The sequence below is a fragment of the Lissotriton helveticus genome, chromosome 1_1 (genome assembly GCF_964261635.1).
Source record: "Lissotriton helveticus chromosome 1_1, aLisHel1.1, whole genome shotgun sequence".
Lineage (NCBI taxonomy): Eukaryota > Metazoa > Chordata > Amphibia > Caudata > Salamandridae > Lissotriton > Lissotriton helveticus.
In genome coordinates, this window is record NC_136057.1 from 745,116,154 (window position 1) to 745,136,933 (window position 20,780).

The following is a 20,780-nucleotide window of genomic DNA, read 5'->3' on the forward strand; positions in this document are numbered from 1 at the left end:
ACAGTGGTATAACACAGCCTCTATAGTGCAAATAATATCTACAGGGTCAAGAGGAAAGATAACAATACTACCTCACCATTAGGCTGTGCAAGCAACTAGCATGCTAGTTGGCCAATAAAGCAGTTTTTTTTGGCTCTTGAGCAGTGGGAGAACATGACCCTCAGGTCATGCTGTAGGGATACCGGACCGCACACTGTCGATTGGGGGTCATCGATGCTTCATTCAGTTTGCCACATGACCTACACACATGGGCTTGGTGATGTCTTCACAGTTTGGTTCGGCACAGGGTCCTCTCCTGGTACAAGTCCACTTTTCTGGGAACTCCGCATGCCTGCAAAATGGTTGGGTTTCTCCTGAACACTCTCTCCTCCTACAGATCCAGGCACTCTCCTTCCCTATTTGAGCAGACAGGACGTCTTCTATGCATTAGGCAGACCCATAGCTTCTTCAGCAGGTTGGGCAGACTTTAGGTGATATCTTCTCACATCTGGGAGATTGGTGGTCATGCAGACAACAACCTTGGATCACAGCATCTCTGGAGTACTCTGTGGAACACTATTTTACTTGTTCAAGAATAAACTGGAACCACCTGGGTTGGTTTGGGTCCCACGTTTATACTAAATTTTGGAGGATGTCGATCCAGTGTCTAAAGTCTAGCAAATGGTTTGGGGCTCGTTATGTTTCAAAAGTCTGCAGTGTAGACTCGCCGACTCAGGCTCGAAGAAGCTTGAGGATTCTGCACTTGGCTATCATCAGCCTTCCTGAATTGGCAATCAGGGACAAACAAAAGGGTAGGCCCCCAGCCTAGATACTTTCTCAACCTTAACAGAATGTGCTGGCTCACCCCACTTCCCCTAACATGAACCAAATGGGAGTGCTGTGGTAGGATTCATCAGCAATCACCTACTAAAAGGTCCTCAGAGAATTGTTTAAGAGTACCTTGTCTCCATCTTCTCAAACTTCAATGCTTGAAGCTCCTCTCTTCAGCCCTAAGAAAACAGACAATAAATATCCACTGTCTGGGTAAGCTGTATTTCATCTTGCCTCTTGTGCTATCACAAACAAGGAGCTATCCAAAACGGATTATGTATGTGATATTGCTATCATCCATACCTAACATACATACACTTTCCCGCAAACCAGAGATGTGAATGCCAGGGTCTGGGTGTCAAATCTAATCAAAACCTTCCACAAGTTTGAATGGTAGGCAAAGAGCCACTCTTGAACCAGGAAAATCTTCTGTTCAATATTATCAATCAACAGACCATCAATATGCTGCCACCACAACTTCATGTCAACAACCCAGGAATTGGACAGTAGTCCTAGGTATAAAGGAGGGGTGAGACGCCCACATATTAACAGGGCTGTCATTTTTCATTCCAGATATATAGACTACTCCCGACCAGTGTTCCCAGGAACGTGCGCGGCAGCGCGCAGGTCTGATCCCCCGAGCGCGCAGTGCTGCGCGGGGGACGCGCATTCACAGAACATCTCAGAAAGAGCTTTCACGCCGCCGCTTTTAGAACAGCTGCGGCGCGAAAATTTTTAATTTTCGGCTTGCTGTGACTCATGCACTTGCTGCTAAAGGAGCGCAGATGGGGGCTGTTTGAAGACCATTGTGAAAATATTCCTGTTAATTGTAGCACCTTAGTGCGCTGCCATTAACATAAATATTTTCACAATGGCCCTCAATCAGCTCTCAGCCGTGCTGCTTTAAGAGAAGAAATGCAGCAAGTCCAAAAGCACGACATGTGCTTTACACGCCGTTCTTTTGGGCTTGATGCATGTCTTGTAAATGTAAATGTACAGGAATTTATATAGCGCAAATCACCAAGCGGTCTCTAAGCGCTTGCTTAGGGATCCCATCCTGGTATTCCCCTGTGAGATAACCCCGGCAGGGTATCCGCAAGGTGAAAGCCAGGCATCCCACCGCGAGGGGCCGTTGTGGAGATTAAGCAAGCTATTGCCCAGAGTCGCAGAGTGTGAACCCGTGAATTGAGTAGGCACCGGAGCGAGAATTGTCGAGTCCATGGACATTTTAGGACTCAAGACCCCGCCGAGCCGGGAATTGAACCCTGGTCCCGGGCTGACCTCTGCTTCCAGGTCTGCCTCCTCTAACCAGTGAGCCACACTTCTCCACTTAATGGAGCACGGCTGAGAGCTGATTGAGGGCCATTGTGAAAATATTTCTGTTAATTGCAGCGCACGACGGTGCTACAATTAACAGGAATATTTTCACAATGGTCCTCAATTAGCTCTCAGTCGTGCTCTATTAAGAGAAGACATGCAACCAGCACAAAAGAACGACGTGTAAAGCACACATGGTGCTTTTAGGCTTGCTGCACACATTTTGTTAATAGAGCGCGGCAGATTGTGTGCCTTTTTAAAAAGTTTTCATGAATGCAGCCCCGTGCATTAGTATGTCGGCTCTGCAAATAACATGAAAACTTTCCAAAAGGCACGTAATCTGCCGCCCTCTATTAACAAAAGGCATGCAGCAAGCCTAAAAACATAACGTGTGCTTTTACAATCAAACTGAAAACTGTGGCATTGGCTGGAAGTTGAGATGCATATGTGTTTTGAGAAAAAAGGATATGCAGTTTTCCAGTGAAACCCCGTCCCAAGAGCCATGCTGCACTTTCTATCTTTGGATACATAAGTGCCTCCTCTCTCCAGATTTTCTTTAAAAAAAGTTAAAGTTCCTCTTCCCTGTTGATCATCTCATTCACAGCATAGAGGCCAAGGATTGAATGGGTGGATATTATTTCTTCTATCCCACTGGAGCCTGCTTGATACCCATATCTGTCAGATTTCCCCCACCTTGTAATGTGTCATGGACTGAGAAAGATCACAGAATTGGTGGAGTCCAAGTTAATCATATGTGTGTGTTAAATTACCTTTAAAAATACTCACTCCCATAAAATATGCTATATCGTGTTGATAAATGTGTGACGAAACAAAGACAGAACTGTAATAATTTTTCCTCCAAAATGAGGATGTCCCTCATAAATGGGCCTCTTTCTGAGGCTCGGGTCCGACTGCTAGGAGACCCCATAGATGTTCTTCTTTTAATTTATTTTATTTCCCAATTGCACAATTATGATGTTTTAATCCAGTGCAGTAGCCCAGTTACACAAGCACTGCAATGGGCTGGTGGCATAGTGGATTAATGAATCCACCACCGACTCCCTCAGCTTTTCATCCTTTGGAGTTTGATAACCTGAAATCCATTTTAGGATGTGTAACAATACTAGTCTGTTATTAGTGCCCAGAAACCCCTACAATGGGGAATGAACAGTTTACTACAGGGATGTACATGAGGGTTTAATGCACTTGTTTTGGGATATCTACATGTGATAGCTTTAGACACAACCAAGGTGAAGGTAATTGTTGACATAGTCAATATTTATCCTGAAAATCTGACATAGATCCAGCCCTTGTGAACCAACACTGGGCACCCCAGCTTTGCAAAATTGACCCTTTGACTAATTTATTATTCATTCCTTCATATGTCGAACATTTTGTCAATGGATATTGTGTTCTTATAGATAATTATTACATTTCCTCCAAAGATTCGTCCACAAGCAGAATTCCTGGTCTGATTTTAAGTTTGAAGTCAGCACTCCTATTGATATTATCCCATCATTTCTCCCAAGCAGGGATCAGACTATATTTCCAGGGTTGGGAATTAGCAGTCTTACATTGGCAAAAGATATTGGAGAAACATTGTAGATAATCTTGCTTTAGGGGCTTGGCTATCTGCTTTAGTGAATGCAATCCTGGTATCAGACTCCTATCTTTTTTTTTTTCTTTTTTTTTATTTTTATATAGGGAACTAGACCCAAAGGTATTGGGTATCAGAGCGCTTTACAGTAGCACCAGTTTTGTTACAGATGGACACATTACTTTTTGGTAGGCACAGGGCGATTAAGTGATTTGCCCACAATCACAGGATGTTGAGCGTCGTTGCAGATACTTGAACCCGGTTCCTCAGCTTTGAGGTCGAACGCTCTAGCCATAAGGCTACATCCTCTCCCCAATCTTGCCTAGAAAACAATGTACCTCCGGTGTTGGGCTCCTATCTTGTACCTCTGGTGTTAGGCTCCTATCGTGTCTAGAAAACAATGTACCTCTGGTGTTAGGCTCCTATTGTGCCTAGAAAACAATGTACCTCTGGTGTTAGGCTCCTATCGTGTCTAGAAAACAGTGTAACTCTGGTGTTAGGCTCCCATCTTGCCCCTCCCCCCTGCGTATCCAAGAAACCATCTTCAGAGCGGATAAGTGAACTCATGATTATACGTTTTAAAGAGTGGAGTAGCCCACACCTTGGTAGAGCCAGCTCTGCTCTGCAAAGTCTTGCCCTGATGACCTTGAATAATTCTTAAACAGATTATTGCAAATAGCTATCTCCTTTCATTTATTTTTAATCTAGGTAATGTGTGAGATTGTATTTTAGACATTTTCTGACAAATGTGTTTTTGTTTCATGCAACATCCATACAAAATGTTTATTTTAGATCCAAACAGGATCTCACCTATGAGAAATGGTAGGATGTCACAGTGATTATTTGCAGTAGTATTTGTGGGTTTCTACTGTGTTACAATATTGAAAAAATACATCACTATCCCTGAATATTAACTATAAACACATTTGGAATTTGAACCAGTGTGCCTGTGCACTGTTTGTGATTTGGCCAAAAGGACATGAGAAAGCTGAAACTGGAGCATAAATTCAAAGCTGATCCGCACAGAGGCCTGCAAAATACGTTTGGCCGAGGGCGCTCAAAGTCCTCAAGATGTCCCTGAGCTGCCACTGTGTAGTTAGTTAAGAAAGAAAAGGTTCACTGGCACTGTGGAAGGAGGCCGGTTGCCCCGTTTTCCTAATATATATATTAGTTTAGCTTTATCGTGGTTGCAGAAGCTCTACACTGCACTTTCTCATTATAAACATGACACAACCATTGTACGCCAGTCACCAATACGAAGGCCACCCCCCTGGCTGGACTGGCCTTAGCAGGCATCAGGCGTTTGCCTGGAAGGCTGGGGGTCCGTTTTGGAGCAGTGGGGGCCAGCTGTGTTACTGGGGGCAGTTTTGCAGTGATGCTGCAATATGGGCCCTCAGTAACTAAAGCACAAGTGCTGGGGACTGGGTTTAAGCAGTAGTGCTTGACACTTGGCCCCCTCCACCCCACCTCGGGTAGGTGGGAGCCAGTGCGGCAAAATTGCCAGCGTTACTTTGGATTCCCAGTCCAGCCCTGCCTGCCTCATCAAACATACCTCCTCTGTTCCAATACCTGGGTCATTTATCTGCACAATCAAGCAGGAACTCCAGTGTCAGAACCCCTGTCGCTGCACCCCCACACGCGGTTGAGTTCTTGGCGCACATTGCCGTGGCTGGGGCGCACAGAGACCTCACACTGCCGCACACAGAGGAAAAAAATTAGAGGGAACATTGCTCCCGACAACTTCCAACTGTACACACCCAAACTTTTTCCTAACTGCTGGGACAGTGATTCCAATCATGTTCTATGATTCAAGACTTCATACACATGCACTTATAAGTTTAAGTTTTTAAATTGCTCCCATTCCGCTACTGCTGGTTTTCTTGCAACCACAAAATGTTTGCCCCGACAAATCCCCATAGCCAGATGACAGTTTCAAAGATGCCGACCTAAACATTTCCGCTTATGGGTGTCCACCTCAAGAGTGCAAACTTTGGTGAATTAGCATTGAGAAAGTCCTAACCCTGTGTGGCTTTAATTGGTGAAACACATGTTGTCTGGTCTTTGTTTTGTGCCCCAAAGTTACACCATTACAATTAAAACAAAGCCAAAGGCACAAAGTAAATATTGCAAAATTAAGTAACACTATGTGACATACAAAGAGATTATCTAATTTTATTTATATTTGCATGTTTTACCTCAATACTTCAATAACAAAGATTGACCTAGTAAGTAAATGGAATCCATGAGCTGTCCAGGGCATGGTTCAATACCATGTGCTTGTTCTCTCCCAGTATGTATCGAATGGATCAAGTTGTGCTAGCTGATATTTTACTCAGGGGCATAAAGGAAAAAAATCGTCCTCTTCTTAATTGTTCTGCAGTTTGCTTCAATTGAAAACTGAATGTATCAAGAGGATAAAAATTATGGCTGGGAATCCTGCTAAAGGTTCTTCCTTATGTAATATACATTTAAGATTGTGATGTCACAAACTATAAATTCTGGAAAGCAAGTACTCATACATGCCAAACTAAAACATTGTTTGTCTGGGAAGAAGAATTAAAACATGGTTAAAAACGTAATAGTTGAAGACAAAGAATGGTAAAGTAGGAAAAGGACAAATACACCAATAACCAGATACTTAATACTCAAATCAATGAGTGAAGGACGTGCTCCTCTTTTGTTTGGACTCACGGTCAGAAGACCCAGACTATATGAAGGATAAATAAAATCACTGGGACTGTATATATTGCTATTGCTATGAGTAGATTTAGGACTATAAAGAAATACATAATAAAAGATCCATGAAGTGAGAATATTGTTAAGAAGGGTCCTTGGGCTACAGACTGCATAATTGAAAATGCAAATGGTAATGTTTTCTTCTGCAAAATTTATGAACTAAATGAAAACCAAAAGGCATAGACCACAAATGCAGGAAGCCATGGAAACATATTAGGTCTTTCAAATTGTTATAAAGAATGGACACCCAGACAGGAGATTAAAGAGATGTTTACAATATTCAGTCATAAAAAAGTTCAGAATTTCTGTGTGTAACATACTTAAACGTGGTAGTAGCAGACACCAACATGGTAACTAACATTTGTAGCATTCACAGATGCTATGGTTGAAAATGGAAACAGTACTGGAAAAAAACTCATGTATCATTAAAGCATATTGCTTTAATCTCAACATGGCCCAGAGAGAAAAAGTAATTAGAACTTTTAAAGAATTACTCGCACTGCAGGGAACAGCAATGAACTTTGTAGCACATTAAAAGTTCAGGAGAAGTAGGACAAATTAAGTGTCCAGCTCAGGTCTGTGAGGCGTAACTGCGTATTGATCATTTGATCAAGGTAAATGTATTATTACTGTTTTCAGTTAGCTCAGCATTGAATGCTCTTAAATCTAAACATAACATGAAGGACCAGAATAAAGAGAGATCCCTATTCCCCCATCAAATAAAATGGTAATTACCAGATTCAAGCCCCTCCCCTCAGCAAGAGGGGACAACAAATCAAGTGTAAACTGGAAGCTACTACCTGCTCTATTTGGGATACAACCAGGTTATTCCACTGAACAGATACATTCTAATATTGTGTGTGCTGAATAAAGACTGGATATGAGAAATTGAATTACCCATAGCTCTTATAAAAAACTGATTCGCATGTCAAAGGATTTGTGGAATGTCGTAAAACTTGAAAAGGGATGATTTGACAAACATTTTTTGTGAAAAGATTTAAATTGGTACTGCATCAGTAAAGATCAAAAATATAAAGGTAGTCTATTAAGGCCCGGTGAAAACTGGTGCTTCAAGACGTCATTCTATTTCTTGCAACAAACGCTGGATTCAGGAGATAGAAAGATTGGTGCTCTGGGTATGGGCAGGATTACAATTGACAGGTGGGAAATGATTGGGAATGTGAAGGTGCCTGGGTGGGCACCGTGGATGTGCTGTGTAGATGATGTCCACCCAGGAAAGCAATGGTGGGGAACACGATGTGGAAAAGATACTTTAATTGAAAGCACCATTGGGCACAGAAGGAAAGATGGACAAGGGGGATGGTTGCAGGGGCTGCTGGTCTGAAGGCTCTGCGATATTTACAGTAGTGCTGACAGGACAGTGGAACCCTCTGTAGACCGTCTTGCCCTGAAGATTAGAGAGAATTGACCAACCGGTGTTGTTGGTGAGAAAGGAGGTGGCTGTGCAGAGAGCATCAGTGTCAGAGGAAAGTGAAGGGTTCCCTGCATAACTGGTGTTTAGAAGAAGATGGGGAAAATGTGCAACTCTTGCTACCTAGTCCGCCAGCTCTCCAAGTGACTCTTGTAGGTCATGCTGTGATAGGTACACTGTGTGAGAATGTATACCACTCAGGGCTGTCCACGGTCTCATGGGAGGTGAGGGTTAAATGAAGTGAGCCTTTTCTGTCCCAGGGTTCTTCATATATGCTCCTGCATTTTGGATTGCCTATTTAATGATCATTATTTTCCAAGGGATACGCTAACCGTAGCTGGCGTGATCTCTCACACCAATTAGATACTGGAGCGGAAGCTTATGCTACAATTTGACCAGTATTAGGTGGAGTGGGTATTGCACAGAAATGGTGGGACAGGAGATTAGAGAGCTACCTGGGCTTTGAAACACATGGGGAGTTTGGCTGCAGACTTAGTTGGTTGTGTTTAACGTCGATCTGTAGGGAAGGCCCAGAAATGGAATGGTGCAGCTTTGGAGCCTGGGTTTGTCACTGAATGCTTTTAGATATTGGGACCAGTTGCCACATTAGGTTGTTCAGTACTGCAGCTAGCAGTTCTGAGGAGAGGAAGAAGGCTGCCTGGGAAAATGTGTCAAATGCCGTGGCTTGGTAATTCTTGGCACTGTGGATGGCACTATTAAGAAAGGCAGAGAATGACAAGAGAGCGAGGGACCATGGCAAGCGCCATGGTGTAACGGGTGACACCTTTCAGATGGCAGATGGTCTTTTATAGGAGTGAGGTGTGGGAGTAGAAAATTAAATTGTATGAGCAGGATTCTATTGCCATTGGTTAGTCATACCAGGGGTGGGCGGTATCATGGAGGGGTGGTGGAGTCTTTTTATACCATGTGGACAGGGTTTCTTGGTTATTGGGCCGTGGCCCGAAATAACTCTAGCCCCATCGATTGGCTAAGGCATTAGATTAAAATGGAGGCTGTACATAAGACCATCAAGAGCAGCAGTAGGTTGCAGGGGCTCTTTTAACAGCATACTATAGCTCTGACTTCACTAGTTTCCTTCTCCATCCTTCACACAGAGATGCACCACACTGAAGGCCTATGTCTTCAATGTCCTTTCATGGTCTGGTGCTCACACAATTGCTTGCACTACACAGGGAGTTTTGATGTAAAGCATGAAGAGTTGCATGTATGCAACAATAAACTAGAAAAAATATTAGAGACCGATATAGGACTGGAGGCTGCTTCACTTGTTGTATATGAGAAGTGGGCACTACAATCATGGCACAGTTTAAAGTTTGTTCAAATGAGTGGGATCTGGATATCTATGTGTGATCAAAGGAGCATTATTGTGCAGTGCAAGTCAAAGCAGGATAAATGAGACCGACTCTGCAGTTAAAGCGGCATCGGTCTTCACTGTAATGACCTTTTTCCCCCACATCCCACTGTCTCCCAGGCTCACTGGTCCATAAACATGTGTTGCATAGTGGAATGCATGAAAACAGTCCCAAGGTTGAAGATGAACAGATTCACCTAAAAAAACATGGTTTTGTCCATTTGGAAAGACAAGAGACACATCTACCACATGTCCACTTTCCTCTTCGATGTGTGCATGACAGAATCAAAGTATCCATGATGATCATTATGTTTTGTGGCACAGCATATTCATGAGTAGTGCCTCTCAATACTTGTAGCGTGACTAGGTGTTTGACCACAACCATGATCTGACAAAAAAAGAAACAGTGACTGACTCCGGTTAAATCGACAAATAAGTTACTTACCTTGAATAATGTTCTTTCTCGTGGACACTAAATTAGAAGATTGCTCAACTGGTGAATCTTCCCAGGAGCTAGACTGGATCCAGAAACTACTGCAATAGCTCAGCTTATCAGGATGTGGTGCCATCGGTCTACGTCACAGCTTCTTTCCACATCAGAACATGACAACTGAGCTGCATGTAAGCTCTACCCCTAGCCAACTTTTGTTAGTTTATTCATTGCATATTCCACGTCCTTAGACACTGCAGATTACTTACTTTGTGAATTGATACCAAAGCGATTTCCCCTTCAATGAGGTGGATCTGAGGAGTGGACTTTACACCTGGTACTCTATCAGGACAAAGTGGGGAAATGTCTCTACTTGCAGAATTAAGATTAGAGAGACTATACACATCAACTGGCACAAGTCTGAGCTTTTCCCACTTACAGAATTGGCTGTCCATGCTGGAGGTAACGTTCCCCTTCATAGAAGCAAAGAACAAATAATTTGCTTTCACTACAGGCCTGCAATGGACAAGCTGGCTCCACAGGTGGACCATTAGATCCGGTGCCGCTGTCCATGGCCAGCCGCATTCTCCTTATCAAAATGAATGTTCTCCCCCGGTTTCTATATCTATTCGTAAACATACCCATCCCACTAACTAAGGCATTCTTTTCACAGCTAAGCGGTCAACTGCTTCGCTTGGTTTTGGTAGGTCAGCGGCTGCGGATAGCCTGGGATACACTTACACTCCCCTACGAGCGCAGTGGATTTGCAGTCCCCGACTTTTATTTATACTATCTGGTCACGCAGGCCCAGTCCGCACATCACTGGTTTCACCCAGATGCACTCATACCTTATAACAAACCCGAACAAGATTTGCCTGATCCTAATCCTCTGTAGGCACTATTCCCACAGGGTATCCGACTGGATCCCAATGGTATCCTAACATTAACCACTACATGATAGGGGTAAAAAAAAGATTTGAGAGAGTAGTGCCTGGTTAAAGTATGAACAAATGTCCAAGTGGGTGTCTAACATATACCCAAAACAGGAACACATGAGCCAGGACTGTAGTTGCAACTTTTACCCTGGTGGAGTGAACCTAAGACCCTCAGGGATGATCTTTCTAGACCAAGGCACAACTTTCTTGATGCAAAGGATGCACCATTGTGATAAGGTCAGCATCTGGACAGCATTCCCTCTCAACGCCAGTGAATCCAACAGGGAACTGATCGTTCACCTGGCACTCCTTCATCCTATTAATGTAGAATCTAAGGGCCTGCTTAGGTTCCCACTTGTGTAGCCTCTCTAGGGGTGGGGGGACGAGTCAATCACAACTATCTATGGCCTAGATGTAGGTAAATGTGATTTACCGATTCATAAATACCGAATATTACCGATTCGGTATTCATGAATCGGTAAATCAAATGTAGGTAGAAATTCGGTAAAAAATACCGAATCGATATGATTCGGTATTTACCGATTCGGTAATTACCGAACCGGTATTTGCCATTGATTCCTTTTACGAGCCGTGGAAGAGCCCAGATTAGGTGGATATGCTGGGAGCCGTTAGCCAGCGAATGCTGACGTGAAGAATTCCCCCACCACTGACTCATGAAGATGTTTTTTAGGATTGCCTGAATCCTGAGGTGAAAGTTAGTCTTTCCCTGTGTTTAGGAAGCAGTTGGAAAACAAGCTGAATTCCATATCCCTCATAGAACAGAGGTTGCGCATCTGAGTTTTACCAGTGCAGCGATTACAAGTTGGTAAACGCGTATCTATAGCTGATTACTTTCCTCCCAATGTGAGTAGGCTCTTTAGGGTGTGCCCTGCCCCTTAGGGAGAGAATATACTACTGGTCCTGAGGAATGCTGGGTCGAATAGGACTCCAAAGCTGAAACATGTCGACCGATTTTTAGGACAGGGGGTTCAAATTTACTTAAACCCTTTTTTGTCCGTTTATTCACATTGTTTTTAATTGGGTTCGAATCACCCCTCTATTAAAAGTGTTGGTTGAGGGAGTGATCTACACTCATTTTAATCTGCACCTTTTTAGTTTGCTGTATTCCTACACGTACTAACAACAGGAACCCGATGAAGACAAACGGCTACCTACCATGTGTGGGTGCCTGAGGGTTCCTTTTTTCCTCACTGGGAATTCACTACCTTTTTGACACAGTTAATATATTTTTTGCGTAGGGCACTTATGGGTGGTGGTGGACTGGCCGTCTTACCGTTTCTCCTTTTGTGCTTTATGTATATTGTAGTTCAAGATACTCTTTAGTTGTTTTTGAATGAATTGATTCCTATGGGCCTTGAAGCCCATAGGAATCAATGGCAAATACCGATTCGATAATTACAGAATCGGTAAAAATACCGAATTACCAAGGGTGACAGGGTGTCACTTTGACACCCTGTTGCACCCCTGTTCCTGGCTTGTGTGCCATGTGACACACATATACATGCCCTTAGGGCATGTCTGTGTGCCACATGGCACAGGTGTACATGCACAAATGTGCATGTACACTGGAATTCGTTATTTACCCTGTAATAGTATTACATGGTAAATAACGAATCGGTAATGGCCTGTGGCACTGTTTTCAGTGCCACCTACATCTGTATTTACCGATTCTGTAAATTTACCGAATCTGTATTTTACAGAATCGGTAAATTTACCGAATCGGTAAATATACTGATTCTGTGCATTATGCCTACCTACATGTCAATTCCCAAATACCGGTCGGTAACAGCCGAAATCGGCCATTACCGACCGGTAATTGGCGACCTACATCGGGCCCCAAATTCTCTAACGGGGTGTATCGATTCAATAGAGGTATGCCATTATTGTCTAGCTGTGAGGCACGTACATTTTTTTTAAAAAAAAGTTCCTAAACTTTATGTGTTGTTTTTAAGTAAAAAGGGGGGGTTTGTAGAAAAAACATAGTGGAACAGTGAAAATCTTGGACTGTATAGAGGGTACCACTGGTAATTGACATAACAGGTCCTTCACCAGCAAGTGATTATTAAAATCTAGAACAATACAATCATTTTCGATTGATTTTGCATCTTGACCTACCCAAGGGACTCTTCTGTCCATAATCAAGTGGTCTTGTATTTAATGTCCGACGTTGGCAGCTTGTGCTAACCAGTGTCGAGCCTTGACCATCAGTTGAGTGGTGGATTCCATTTTGGAAGCTCTAAGATGTAGGACGTAAAACAGAATTAGCACATATGGGCATGCCGCAGTTGGTAAATTCAGGGACAAGGAATCACTGTTCACTTTAAGGTTGGAATGCTTCCTAATAATTATGTTGCTATTTGGGGCTGTGTGCGTGCTAGAGTTAAAATCTATAGGGCCAAATTTTTGGAAGGAGCTATACTCAACTGTGCGGTGTCACGTGGGTTCACTATATTCTTCGGATGAGTCCGGATTACAATTTGACTATCTGCAGACACATTTATTTTCTTCCCCCTGGGGGTGATTATGAATAGTAGCGCCACAGCTTAGGGTTACATTTACTGGGATGGCCAGATTATCCCCCCTGATTGTAATGCAGATTGTGAAGGAGATTTATTAGCCACAAAGTCTGCAAGAGTACGTTCAATCGCATCTAGGCGGGAAACGATTGGGTCGATTACCTTTATGAAATTTGCTTCAATATCCTGCCAATTCAGTGTCAATGTGGTGTTATTCTGAAGGGGGGCCGATGCAGTCTGTGCGTCCTGAAAAAGAATTACCCTTTCTGGCATTTTTGGCAGTAATAGTTGCAGGAGGGTTTAGGCGGACCCCTTTTCCTTGTTGTCGCATGATTAGGTATGATAGGTGTTTGCTGATTTCTCGCAGAACATACAGGCATAGCCAAAGCCGTCTGGGAGGAGTCACAAGCAGTGAGCAGGTCGGCTGAAAGAGGAATAACAGAGCCACTGGGTGAATGTATAGAGTCTGTTGCATGGCCCCCCACTCCCAAGGACAGTCTCTACTTTGCATATGCAGTTTCTTTGTTTTAAGAGGTCGTAGCCTCTGCAGAAAACGATCTAGGGTAGTAATTGTTACCTCCTCAGTAGCGGGTTGAATTGCCTTTTTCCTCCCCATTCTTCTAAGAGTTGATAGAGTTGACTCGTTAGAGGGGGGGCCCCAGCCCAGCATCTTCCGGGCTCCAACAGGTGCAGGACCGGCCCGCCCTTGGCCCGGGCTTTGCCCAGGCGCGTCCCATGCGGCACAAGCTGCGCTTGTAATTTATGGGCCTCCGGACACAGCAGCAATTGCTGCGGAGCTGGGGAGTCTGGTCAATGGAGTCCTCTCCACTCCCTCTGGCACTGGATTGGACGGTGAGCAACAGAAATCAGTCAACAGGTCTGCCGTGAGGCAGAAGCGCGCTTGTCATTTATGCGCCTCCGGGCACAGTGACAATCACTGGGGAGTCTGGTTAATGGAGTCCTCTCCACTCCCCCTGGCACGGGATTGGGCGGTGAGCAACAGGCAACAGTCAACAGGTCTGCCGCGAGGCAGAAGCATGCTTGTGATTTATGCGCCTCTGGGCGCAGCGACAATCGCTGAGGAGTCTGGTCAATGGAGTCCTCTCGACTCCCCCTAGCGCTGGATCTAGCAGTGAGCAACAGGCAGCAGTCAACAGGTCTCCCCAAACAAAACGATAAGAAAAGCCCACTGACACAATGTAAAGAGATCTAGCAGAATAGGCAGTGCTGAACTATGCCCTGCCCCGTAGTGGCCCCAAATGGTTGATGAAGGGCGCATTACAGAGGCTCGATGGCAGTTGCAGGAGGTGGATCGATGATGCTCGCCCCATTCTTTGGCATCTCCACTTGCTCTAGAGCCACTAAAAAGGTTGTGCTGCTTGCTGGACTGTTTTTAAGGACTGCCTCTGGCGATAAGCAAGGTCACTCGAGTATCCCAAAACAGTAATGTTTTGTTTTCTAAAATGGGTAATTTTGTACATTACTCATTTCGGTCGAGCTCAGTTTGATGCTGTAGCAAATACTTCACTCAAACTCAGCCAGCCGACACATCTTTCACTAAGGCCTATAAGCCAACGAGCTTCCTCAAGACTTAATTCTTAGCGAAGATAATTCATAACTCGCTCAATAGGTTGGAAACCATAACTTGCACATCAAATGCAATACGTTTGACCTTACCCTTGATATGACAGATGCAATTACAAATAATTTTACAGTAGGGATAAGATACTAAAGTATACAATGAAAAGGGAACTATGACTGTAGGATTCATGATTAGCTTGAATATGTATTTTTTTTATTACGTAGTGCACTTAATTCTAGTTACTTACTGATATATCTATTGTGAGGTCCTAAGCATTGCATTTGGTATGGAGGTTTAGGTTTGTATGGTTGCTGGATGAGTAATAAATTGCTGTGCTAACCATGACTTGCACTTTTCTGTTTAAAAAACAAATTGTTAAGAACTACACTTTAACTGTGTTGTTTGAATGAATTTCTGAAATGTTTTAAAGATACAATAAGGCAGTGTTTCCCAAACTGTGGTCGAGACCCACTGGTAGGTTGCAAGTCGATTTTTGGTGGGTCGTCAAAGTTCTGGCGATAAATAATGATGCCTTTAGAATCTGTTTTTATTGTGTCACATTTGATGCACTTCAAAGACAGCGGGCAAATATCTGGGTATGTCTTCTGCTGCTTATTTTTAGGTCGAGCCTGGGCAGCGCATGTGCTGCTCTGCGAGGCATGCTGTATTAGAGTATGGACTTGAAGCTCCGCCCATATTTTTCATTGGCTTGTGTCATTGTCCTTTGTAAATGCTGGCTTCTGTTCGTTAATAGGCTTGTTGGTCCCTCCTTAAGACTGCCTTGTCTTCATTTGTAACCTCCCATGAGGACTGGCCCTTTTACTTCAGTTGTTACACGGTGTGTCTTATTTAGTCTGTAAGCACTATTTTCTTTAATGAGTTTCTCCTACTGCAGACACAACATGCTTTCCAGCCACATTCAGCACCCACTTTCACTTTCCAAGCAGCCCGGGAATCAAATAGGTCTTACATTTACAAGAGTTTGAACTATTGGATATGACAATGCCTTTTATTTATGTGTTAATTATCAAAACAGATAAATAAAAGGCATTGTCATTTACAATGCCAATAGCTTAAACTCTGGCAAATGCGAGACCTATTGCATTGCAAATGCTTGTTTAACACCGAGACTGGTGTTTACAAACTACTCTCACTTTTCGGTCATAGAAAGAAAAATAAAGTGAATAATATGACAATCATGCTGGGGTACATGAAGTGTGAAAGGAAAGCTGGAAGATGTCATTTTTCCTTAACACATAAAAACATGTCAATACCTATAAATGAACCATAGTCATTGTTTTGTAATTCTTAAGTGTTATGGAAACAAATATTTTAGTAGGCTGAGAACAAATCAGGACACTTTACTTGATGATGCACAAATAATAAATATTCACTGAAACACGATTTCCACACATTATCATTTGCGTGCAATCTAATTTTAATTGATAAAAATGTATGTCTGTGCAAATTAACTGACCATTTCAAAGGAATATGTGCCATCTCCAAATAACAATGCACTACTCAAACAATGCTTTATTACATTGAAACATTGCCTGTCTCATGTCAATTAAAGCTAGAGGGATCATAAAAGTGGGTCGTGGTTCTAAAAGGTTTGGAAAGCATTGCGTTAAGGGGTTATAACAAAAGCTAATGTTACCTCTATTTTAACCTTTGTTTTTTCAAATTATTTTTTCAAATTGTCTACTAGATACAAAGGTTCGCTGCATCTAACCCTTGCTGCGTACAGCTTTGAGCAACAGGGGATGCCTGCAGTGCAGTGGATTGTGCACAGGGTCAGACTCTTTGGCCAACTCCCAACTCCCGCTGCACACGTGCCGTGACTGTGCGTAGTGGGTTTGGCACACCAAAGGCCAGTGCATAAGACGTCATGGGCAGCCGCAAAAGGCTTGAGTTAAGAGATAAGCTTGTATACTGAATTTTGTTGGTGGTTCTCAAAAGAAACCTTTTTTCTGGCTTTTTTCGAAGGAAGAGTGTATTTTTGATTTTGGGGTTTTTGGGGCTTCTACTTTTCTTAAACAATCTCTTTTAAAATGTGTATTTTATTGATGGACCTTTGTGAAATATTCTTACATTTTCTGGTCATCAGTTCTTCAGTTTTGTTCATCATGCCAAATGTGGACATTGCTGTAGAGCACGAACATTTTGAGGTGCAAATTGTTTTCCATCGGTTCCTTGTCCAGCACCCCTGCACAAACGCTTGGCAATGTGTTTTCCTGCTCAGTTATAGAAAAAGATCCCTCCCTATGCCACTGTTATTATTGCTCTCCGTGCTTCAACTATAAAATATTTTTGCCACCTTGACTACTCCTTTTTATGCTTGTACTTTAAATGCAAAACTATGGCTGAGGTACAAAAGGAGTAGAGGCCTGTTATTCCCTGCTAGTTTTCTGCTCACAGGTTAGGTGACCCGGTGTGCATTTTATGTAAATGTAAATGTTGGATACTTGTAAAGCGCACTGTTACTCTACCCGAGTGTCCTGGCGCTGTAGACCGCTGGGGAACCCGTCCTGGTTTTCCCTGTGAGATGGTCCCTTTCTGGGTATCTCCAGGGTGAAACCAGGCATCCCCGGCGTCTGTGGGGGGCCGTTGTAGAGATGAGGCAAGCTTAATGCCCAGAGTTACCGAGTGTGTTCCCTGGTTAGAGTAGACCCTGGTCCAAGACCCTGCCGCGTTGGGAATTGAACCCTGGTCCCGGGCCGTTTTCTGCTTACAAGTCTGCCGCCTCTAACCAGTGAGCCACACCTCTCCATTTTGCTTCTTTCCTTCAGCACAACAGGTGAAAAACACACACACATCAGACAGCCTCTCCACATCTATAGTCTCTCCGAGTTACTGCACACTTCCTTCCTTCTGTACAGCAGCAGAGGATGGTCCAGAAAGCTATCCCTCTCCAGACTGCACCATTCTGAAACCAAATGAGGCAGTAAGTAGCAGCAGTGCCTGATCAGGTCTCCTACTCTTCACAGAATGGTGAATGTTCTTCTACCATGACACAAGGGAAAGACACCTTTTAATGTGTTGGAAATATCACTGAGCTTCCAGTCACTAAGAATCTGAGACTCCGCTTTAAAATTTAAAATAGTACACCGATTAGACAGGAAGTCTGCAGACAATACAGGAAGTCCCGCACTTGTTGATAGACATTCCGGAATGCACATAAAGAATTTCAGCTCAGAATAAACAATCCTCTTAAAACTGAATGCGCTGCTATGGCGTGTGTAAGCGGGTAATTTTTTGACAAAAAAGTTAGGTTTTTAAATTAGATGTACACACAAATGTGTCAATAGTACCCTGACTATTGTTTTGCTGCAGACTCAAAGACCCAAAATGGCGCGCATAGTCTATGGGCTTGACAACCATCCTTAAGTTTGCATCTCATGGTCCATAGCCTTGGTATTGAGACCATGGACTACAGAAGGGACCCTCTCAATGGTCTTAATGTCAAGTGGTCTTGACATTAAGTCTGCAGACTTAGCACCAACCTAAACAACACCCATAGGACCGCATACTATGAAACTTGAGGTCCCATTTTGGGATCCATTGCCTAAAATGCATTTTTAGTACTGCGACCGTGGACTACGGACTGCGAGTTTAGGGAGAATGTGTCGGTCAAGGGTCTGTAATCCTGTGATACGAGCACTTGCTATTTTCATTTGTTGGTCTATTGGAAGTGGAGGGTTGGCGGGGGCTACAGGGTCCCTCCCCCACTTGCACCTTAGGGTCAGCGTGTTCTCACCCTGCCCTCTTTTCTAGTTTTTTTAACATGTTTTCAGAACACTGGGACCCCAGTGGCTGCAAGAGATAGTTTTCTGCTGTGGCCAGCAAATCAGACCATTTGGGTCTGCAGTTGTTGCCTGAGACACGAAATGGATGGGGAAAAACCCTCATTCAACAGAGCATTAGTATTTTTTTTAAATTGCTCCTCGAACCTGGGCTCAAAAACCGTCTGCTTTCTGGCAGTCCAGAGCTCTCTATCTCAAGTGACAGTTAGGCTTAATTTGATGATTAAAAAAATTATTTTTTATTCTAATTTTTCAAAAACAACTAAACAGATTTTCACCAAAGCCAGCAAAGGCACTTCTTTGAGTTAAATTCTACTTTCATGCCAAGTGTGGAGTAATTGGTTGCGTGTAATTTCATTCAGTTGTTTTCTTGTGTAGCGCAGTTAAAGGTTTGCTATGGCACATAAAGTTCAAAATTATTATAATTTTTTTTTTACCCCGACTCTTCACGTAACACAAATAAGATTATTATCTTTATGGGAAAGTTTTGTGCCAATCCAGTGACCATCACCAAAGTTATTATCAAAAAGAAAACAACAGCTTTTCACTGGACAGCCAGACCTAACCTTAACTGTAGGGGTGCTACCACTGCATGTGTAATGTATAGAAATATATGCATAGATATATAGACAAGACAGATTTAAATATATGTATTTTTTTTAGATCTATACTTGCTTAATGCAATAATTCAGATTACCTGTTTCACTCTCTTGATTGTCATCGGTCTGTCGCCCCTTCAGTACCATGCTGCTAGGTTGTGTGGGGGGCTGGAATACACACTGTGATTTATCATCAGCATCTTTTCGTGAATGACTTTGAACTTCGCAAAATTGCATGTTGACAACACAAAGAGAAAAATAACTTTTAATGGTGCTAGAGTTCAACAGTTCATAGATTACTATGAGATTAGCAATGCTTGATTTCTGCAAATGAGACTCATATATGCAGACACACAACTACATATGCAGACATGTCCCCCAGAGAAATCATCAACCTCTCTTCTCGCTCCCCCTTTTGCTCTTGACCAGTTCCCAGCCCTGCTCCCGCCTTGTTCCTCCCCCAATCCCATAACCCACGCACGCCCCCTTCCCTGCTGTCCAGCATGACTTCTTGATATTCTCTATGCCCTACTCCTAGCACTCCGCCCTTTATCACCGCCTCTGGGCAGCATCTCTCTAAGGCAGCGTTTCCCAAACTGTGGGCTGCAACCAGAGATGATTATAGATGGGTCACGAAAGTCAAAGCAGTAAATAAAGATGTCTTAAAATTCAATACTTATATTGTCACATTTCCAAGACTATGCCAACGGACAAATTACTGCTTTTTTTTGAAAAATTTGTATAACATGGGGTTTGGTGTTTACAACTCCTCTAGCTTAGCAGTCTGAGAAAGAGAAGTAAAGGGTATTTGGTGGCAATCTTGCTGTGGTAAAGGGAGAGTGAAAGGAAAGAGATGTCATTTTTTGCAACACACAACAGAATGTACACATTCATCATGTAGGAAAGCAAAAATTGACTTTATTTAATGTAATTCTGAAGGATGAGTGTGAAATGTGGTGTACAATATAGTTTTAACAGTAAAACTGGATGTCTGTGCAATGGTGGCCATTTCAATGAAAATGATCTGTCTGTAAATGACAGTGTACTATCAGTGTTTGTCGTTCTAAAAATTGATTCGTGGTCCTAAATAGTTTGGCAAGCACTGCTCCAAGGAATTTCTCTACTCCCTCTAGTGACATACTCCCTAAACCTCTGCTGGTCTCCTATTCTGCTCGAGCCCAAAATGGATCTGCCTGACTCCCACTGCAACCACTCGATCCCCCATTCCCTTTCGCACCCCCCCTCATTTCAGTGCGTACTCCTCCTCCATGCAACATCTTACTTCCTCGTGATTTCCACCACGTGCATCCCAAATGGGGCTCTACTGTCCCGTTTTTCTCGCTTATTGGCTGGTCCCAGTTTTTCTGTGCTTCACACTGTTTTACCAGTCTAGTAGTTATTTTGACATTAATACCAATTAAAACATAGGCACTATCAGGAACAAACGGCCTTTTCCCTTCGAAAAATAAACTTAAAACAACAAAATACGGGAACAAATCACTGCAATAGTAGTTTACATGTGTACACAATATTCATACATGATTTCCAAGGAATACAGTGGCATAAATGCCATGTTACAAAAGAGCACAAGGATTTCCCACTAAAGGCTACAAGAGGATCAGCCGGAGTC

At 43.1% G+C, this 20,780-nt stretch overlaps 1 protein-coding gene across 2 annotated transcripts in view; it reads right to left on the bottom strand.

The window, feature by feature from the left end:
* Positions 1-20,780, bottom strand: part of IRAK4 (interleukin 1 receptor associated kinase 4) — a 131,981-nt gene that overhangs the window by 86,371 nt on the left and 24,830 nt on the right. For both annotated transcript variants that reach the window (XM_078655469.1, XM_078655477.1), the window contains exon 4: positions 19,249-19,371. In XM_078655469.1, coding sequence (XP_078511595.1) covers positions 19,249-19,371 — 123 coding nt within the window. The remainder of the gene's footprint in view (positions 1-19,248; positions 19,372-20,780) is intronic.